The sequence below is a fragment of the Girardinichthys multiradiatus genome, chromosome 8, assembly GCF_021462225.1.
Source record: "Girardinichthys multiradiatus isolate DD_20200921_A chromosome 8, DD_fGirMul_XY1, whole genome shotgun sequence".
Classification (NCBI taxonomy): domain Eukaryota; kingdom Metazoa; phylum Chordata; class Actinopteri; order Cyprinodontiformes; family Goodeidae; genus Girardinichthys; species Girardinichthys multiradiatus.
Window position 1 is genome coordinate 21,317,040 of NC_061801.1, and position 7,643 is coordinate 21,324,682.

The 7,643-nt window shown below is 35.8% G+C and overlaps 1 protein-coding gene across 1 annotated transcript; it reads left to right on the forward strand.

The window, feature by feature from the left end:
• The first annotated feature begins 389 nt into the window (after nucleotides 1–389).
• On the forward strand, nucleotides 390–1,351 carry LOC124872314 (myosin light chain 4-like). The gene has a single exon (XM_047372156.1). It carries the CDS (start codon nucleotides 484–486, stop codon nucleotides 1,090–1,092), a length of 609 nt encoding a protein of 202 aa, XP_047228112.1. The 5' UTR covers nucleotides 390–483; the 3' UTR covers nucleotides 1,093–1,351.
• Nucleotides 1,352–7,643: the final 6,292 nt, after the last annotated feature.

A 7,643-nucleotide genomic window follows, 5' to 3' on the forward strand; every position in this document is an offset into this window, starting at 1 on the left:
AAGAAGCACAAACAAAATTTCCTTTCATGTTATTGTTTTCGATAATAATAATAATAATAAAATGGAAGATCATCTGCAACAGATTCATTTACAATCATTAAGAAAGGATAACATCTACATTTACCTGTCAAGCTATTTTTCATGATTTTGGAATGTTCACTGGCTCTTATCCCTTTGTCCATCAGAGAACCAGAACCTTCTCCAGCTAATGCAACTGTACCCCACACTAATAACAGCAGATAGCCTTGTCGGCTAGATGACAGCAGCTGAGACAATACTTAATGTTGACATCACTTTATTTCTATTTTAGGTTTCTTCCTTTTATAGTGAGCTGTTTCAAATTGCTAGGCTGCTCCCCAGACAAGGCACATATAAAAACATGGAAAGAGGAGGTTCCTTCTGTGCTTCAGAGTCATTTCAGCTCTGCTCAGCCTCTTGTTCATTTATCTCCAAGTCTAAGATCTGATCTTAATATTTTTTAACATGCCACCCAAGAAGATTGAACCAAAGAAACCTGAGCCCAAGAAGCCAGAACCAAAGAAAGATGCAGCTCCAGCTGCCAAACCAGCTCCACCTCCAGAGCCACAACCTGAACCACCCAAGGAGCCCGACTTTGATCCAAAAAATGTTGCTATTGAGTTTTCAGCTGATCAGATTGAGGAGTTCAAGGAGGCCTTTACATTGTTTGACCGCACACCAACTGGAGAAATGAAGATCACGTATGCCCAGTGTGGGGATGTGATGCGAGCTCTGGGCCAGAACCCCACAAACGCAGATGTACTAAAAGTCCTTGGGAAGCCACGGGCGGAAGACATGAACATTAAAATGCTGGACTTTGAAACTTTCCTTCCAATGCTTCAACACATCTCTCGTGCAAAGGATCAAGGCAATTTTGAGGATTTTGTGGAAGGGCTCAGGGTTTTCGACAAAGAGGGCAATGGCACCATTATGGGAGCAGAGCTTCGTCATGTACTCGCAACGCTTGGGGAGAGGATGACAGAAGATGAAGTAGACAGACTGATGGCTGGACAGGAGGATGCCAATGGGTGCATCAATTATACCTCCTTTGTAAAGCACATCCTCTCCGGTTAACTAGGACATTCATCAAAAAGAGACAAACCTTAGTCTTTTTGTCAGTTGTTGGATCACTGTCTATTTAGATGGTGAGGTTGATTTGCATCTGAAAACAGTGAAAATATGTTGAGGCTGTTAAACTCAAAAGTTAGTTTTGAGCACAAAACAAGCCTATAAAGTATTAGATGTTCTTTTGAACAAACCTTAGTATAAATATGTCAGTGATTTACCATTGGCAATGAAGACACATTGATTAATAAAGAAACCATGATTACTACATGCATCAAAAATGGGTCTTCAATATACCAAACATTTAACTTAGAAGAAATGATGATAATGTTCCCAGGACTGCACATGAAAGTGCACACTGTTCTATTTTGCCAAATTACATTATAACAGTTTGTCAAAGTGTGTACATAAAAGAAAAAGAAACATTTGGTTCTATCTTTGAAAGAAGAAAACATTTTTTCTATTCTGCTTCACAAGAACAGTTTCAATAAGCTTACCTTTGTGCAGCAGCTGCCTTGAATCAGCATATATATATATCTCGCACACACACACACACACACACACACACACACACACACACACACTTCAGAACTGCAAGACAGGTGCACCAAGGACAGACCTCACATTATTTGCAGAGCTCGCAGAACAATTTGTAGTGCCTTTGTAAAGTAAATACCAGATTCATATAAAGCGCATATGAATATAACATGACCTGAGTATTTCAAGTCCTATTTTGCATTTAAAAGTGGGCAAAGTGAAAAAGGGACATTTCAAATATAAATTTTGCTTTACTTGGATAATATATAAATTATGAATTCCAAGAGAGCCAAATTTAATAGCAGCAAAATATCCTATTATGAATCACACATTTGCTTAATCATTATCCACCTTTGAGCACATTTGAGTGTTTCTGTCAAATATATTGCTTATTGATTAAAGAGCTTTTAATTTATAGAGGGCAGATTGGACAATATTGATAGAATATTTTTCAGTATATTTTTGTCTAAATTCTGTAGATCAATTATTATAATTATTTGTTATAACTTAGGAATAATTATAAATGAATATTACACAGAAGTTACATGACAATAAACTTTAACAAATATAATAATAGTGTTTTTACAATTGCAAACTACAACACCTTTGAAAAACAAATTCACAATAATGCTTTGTCATTATTTTGGTATTGGTGGGCTTTCGGCTTGGTGGCTGCAAAACTATTACCTAATTAGAAATACCTGTATTTATTAATAATTTTATTAATACTGCTTATTTTGAGATAGCATGGTTCATCTAGACAGTTTGAATAGGTGGCTAATATTAGAAAAAAAAGAGCATTTTTTAAAATTTAGCTGCTACTTTATTTCTCATTTTTCTCCATTTGATTACCTAACATTTGAATGTGGGCAGCTGATCTGCATCAAATCAGCACAGGAACACAGTACAAAAGACAAAATAATCAATTTCTGTAATTAACTGTTAGCAACTTGAATGTGTGATGCAGTTCAGATTTATTCTCTGTTTTTGAGTAATTGTAGAAGGAGTGGAAAGAAGCAGCTTAACAGGCATAATTTCACTTACTCTTTGCAGCTGTCAAGTGGATGCAAAAGAGGTTTTAAGTATGCCGGGCATCCAGCTACATAACCGGTTGAGAGCTAGCCAGAAATTTAGACCCATTGAGATTAATCAGCAGCTGTTAGCTTTAAACTTCTTTGTCAAATATTTAAAGCTCCTGACTGGAAAGACACAAAAGCTTGTGTATTTCCGTTTTAATGCTGCCAATAGGGAGCGTTCCTAGAAACAAAAGATGCACACAACATGGTAAAAATGTGTCTTTGGAATGTATATGTCCAGCTAAACATGTAATGCCTGGGTATCTCCCACTAATGGGGTTTAGGAGCACAGTATATTAATATGTCAGCTAAACAGACTGCTCTAGGGCACACTGAGCTCAAGTGTCAGCGAAAAACACAATGGTACACATAAACACATAAACAGGAACAATCACTAGATTAAATTAAGCCCCATTTGCAGTGCATATTTGTAAGATTTCAATGTATTTTCGTTTTTTAACCAAAGGCTACATGCTACGGTTCTAAACCAAAGGGGTCTTTAAGTGCACTTTACTTCCAGCTATCAAATTATGTAATGGCTGTTATGTATTTTTGTTCATCTGGCAGAAATTGAGCATTGTCCATCAAATAAATTTGTTTTTCATTGTAATGGATAACACCTAGAAGACAAAAAAAACTTTTACGAGGTGTTAAGCATCCATTACCAAATCAAAATTGTGAGACATTTATGTTTTTTATTCCCTTGAAATATTCTGACAACAGGTAAGTTTTTGGCAAAGACATGGCTAGTTTAATTCTCTTTTGCACAGTGGCTACAAATGACCACAAGAGTGATGACAATGATGAATGGCAACCTAGATTATAAAACAAATGTAGAAGAAGGTATGCCAAAGTCAAGATCTGCCAGCATCAGTCATTGTCAGCTCTCCTTCTTTCACAGGTTGCAACAAAATATCTGTCAATTAGCAAAATAGGAACTCATTTCATTTGCCAACAAGGCTGAAGTTACTTAAATTTTAAGAGTTGTAAGGACTAATGTGTGAGCAAAAATTCCTTGACAAAGAAAGAAATTAATAAATTTGACTAATGGATTTTTAATTGGGGCTGCAGATGTGATGAACTTGCTTAGATTCCAAAGTAGGTAAAATAACCATACTTTAAACTGCAACCTTATACTATCCAGTGTTGTTATTTTAAACATTACATTTAATGCTGAAATCAACTTGAAATTTGTCCCAGTAATTAATTTGCAGCTTCAGTTCTTAACTTGAAAGTAAAAGCAATTAAAAACCAATATGCTTAATTTTATTTCACTGTGCAGCATTATCTCTTTCTCCTAAGAGATCCCTTCAAACAATTTTTCAGAACAATACTCCAAAATGTATTAAAGTTTTGAAAACACTGAAGCAAACTAATCATTATATGCTAATCATGTCATTGTGAAGCCCCAACAAGTTATTTTTGTTATTCATTTTTACAGTCTATATATCTACCTGTATAATCATATTGTGAAGCATAATGTGTAACACTATAAACAAATGAACATATGGCCCTATATGTACATTTTATGTAAAGAAAAGTATGATATAACGTAAATTACCCCCAGGGGATTTTTGTCAGTTTGCAAGGTGGTAATCTACACAAAACCCTGAGTTCCATGTTTCTCTCTGTCCTGCAGGTTATCTATAGTGTAGCCAAATGGCAGTTTGACCTAGCAGTTAGTAATTATTGCAATTTTCAGACCTTCCAGGGCACATCAGAATCTCTTTGCATAATGAACAGCTTTTGTGCATCCTGGTGGGGGCTCACCATCCCTGAATGGAGTCCAATGTTGATCAGTTTTCCTTACAGATAAATAAAGGGTAGAAAAAAAAAAGCCAAAAAAACTGACCTGGGCAGGGCTGCAGTACAAAATTCTTTAACGTTTTACCAATCTAATCAAATATACACCTTTAAACTGAATGCAGTTTTTGTTTACATATTACAATATGACAACTAACAAACAATATATGATGAATCTGGCAAAAAAGATAAGATTTATTATCAAAAGCAAAAAGTTGTATCAAAATACACCACACCCTTAGCGAAGGGGATGTGGTCTCCCACCTCACCACATGCCACCTCATGTAGTACTTTTTAAGAAATGTATTTACCTCTGAAAAGTCAGTAGGAGGTACTTTCCTAACTACATGAAAAGCAGTTTTGTGGCATTCCTCTGCACATTTAGAAAAAGTGAAAATCTCAATATTATATACTATTAGAGTAGAAGAGTATTACACAGGAAAGTAAGAGTAAATGTATATTCTTTGCAATAATGAATTAAAGAGAATGTAACAAAAACATTTCAAATCTTTGAAACAACACCTGAAGTTTATCACAATCTTTTATGGGATTACAAATGCACCAAGCATTTTGTTTTGGTCATTTGTGATTAAATGTTTGCAGATTATATAATTTTGTAAATATATTATAAATATATTTTTATCTGAAGCAGTCTTCTGATTTAATTTCAGCTAGTGTAAAATCTCTTGGTCAGTCATTTTCTACCGCTTATTCCATAGTGGGTCACGGGGGAGCTGGTGCCTATTTCCAGCAGTCTATGGGCGAGAGGCAGGGTACACCCTGGACAGGTTGCCAGTCCATCGCAGGGCAACACACATACAACCATACACACACTCGTTCATACACCTAAGGGCAATTTAGAGTTACCAATTAACCTAACAGGCATGTCTTTGGACTGTGGGAGGAAGCCAGAGTACCCGGTGAGAACCCACGCATGCACAGGGAGAACATGCAAACTCCATGCAGAAAGACCCCTGGCTGGGAATCAAACCCAGGACCTTCTTGCTCCAAGGCAACAGTGCTACCAACTGCGCCACCGTGCAGCCTAAAATCTCTTGGTGTTCAACAAAAAGTTGGTGCCATCAAAAGGCAAGCTTGTAAATACATTACTTCATCTTGATGAACAAGAGTGCATTTCATTGTCTCCACAAAAAAAAAACAAAAAAAAAACACTTATATTGATCAATGCTAATCTGAATAATTTTACACCAAGTAGAAATTATTCAAAACATAATTTGAGGTTTACAAAACCATTATTCTCTTTGCAAAAACACAAAAAGTGAGCCTATCCAATGTTTTTTTTTTTTGGCATTAGAACCACTTTAGAAATAGACAAGCATAAAAAATGTAAAATGGATTAATCAAATCTGGACTGAATAATTCTACAGTCACTGCAGATTGTTTAAAACATTGTGTTTTATAAAAACAAATAAACAAAACAAAAACCGGGATTCTTATTTTTCCCAAAGTATTGCTTAAATCTCACCTCATTACATGAACCCCACAGCACATAAGCATTTTGTACATGTTGGGTCTCGTGAAATGTATTTCTTTGTAAGTCTTTCTTTTGCTTCCAGCCTTCTTTGTGTTATTTATTCATTGATTCTAGACTCTTTCACTATGTGAAACTGATGTGGTTTAGACCAGGGGTGTACAAAGTTAGTACACAACTGCCAGTGTCCGGTATGGTTTAGATGTTTTCCTGCTTTAACACACCTGATTCAGATGATTGCAGTTCAGCAAAGCCTGTTAATCAGCTATCAATGGAAATCAGGTGTGCTGAACATCTAAAACATGCAGGACACCGGCCCTCGAGGACTGGAGTTGGACACCTGTGGTTTAGACAATAAGAATCATATATTCAAGTTTAGACACAGAAACTACCTGCTCTGTTTGGCAAAATATACTTGGTTTGGTTTAAAAAAAAAACTCACTGGTGGTTTGGGCTGCACCGTGGAGTAACTGTTAGCACTGTTACTTTGTAGCAAGAACATTCAGACTTCAAATACCAGGAAGGGGCTTTATGTGTCCTGCTCGGTTTCTCTGTACAAGTGTGAGGCCCCTTCAGCTACCCTGGCTTCTTCCCACAGACAGAAGCACATGCTTTACTAATACACTATAGACAAGAGATACCTAACTGAAAATATAACTTTAAGAGTTGTGTTAGGTTCAACAAAAATATTAAATAAATAAATACACATACATACATACACACACACACACATATATATATATATATATATATATATATATATAATAAGACACAATTTGTAATAAAGTGCCCAAGGTACAGTAGCATGTGATATTTTTAACAGTCATACCTTTTATACAGCTTCAACTAAATTAATTATTATGTATAGATAGCTTTGTGTAAAGATGGTAATGCAAATCCTTCGTGATGTTTCTACAATCTGAACACATTTCATAAGATATTTTGACAGTGTGCTTTATGGGATTTTGCAGACAAGAACAGGACCAATCCTCAAAGCTGTTTTCATTACCGTTCATTACACACATTGCTATGTCCAGCGATCAATATTCTCTCACCTTGTGCAGCATAACAGCTGGATTAGAAGCAGTTCCAAAAGCAATGAGGGGTGTGTGAACCTGCTTTCCTCAGACAACTGAGTCTCCTCTACTGGGAAATAAAGAGAGGTTTTAATTAAGGAACTAAATGTGATGTTTACATACAAAGGGAAACGTTTTTTTTACAGCAGGGCCTTATTTCTAGAATATGAAACATCCCTCTGTCCTTACAGTTTGAAGCTTTTTTCTGGTTGTGTAGAATAGTGACATTGTGTGAGTTTATCTTTACTTGAAAGAGAATTTAGATGCTGCTCCTAAAATGAGCTAGATACACTGTTAGGACGTAAAATCTCCAAAGAGCTCTGTTCACACTAAAAGCCATCATTGTGGTTTCAAAGCTAAAATACTGTGGAAAAGATCCTTTCTCATGGAGCTGTTATCATTCCTTTCTATCTTTATCTCCAGCTATTGTTTGACCTTGAATATTTTCTTTCATTTAAGTAACAAAGCAGTTGCATAAAAAATGTTCTGTTTCAACTTTATTGTGTAAGAGGCAGCGACCTCCATCCTAACAGAAATAAAATCCACCTATGAATGGACTTCATGTGAAAAATTGTG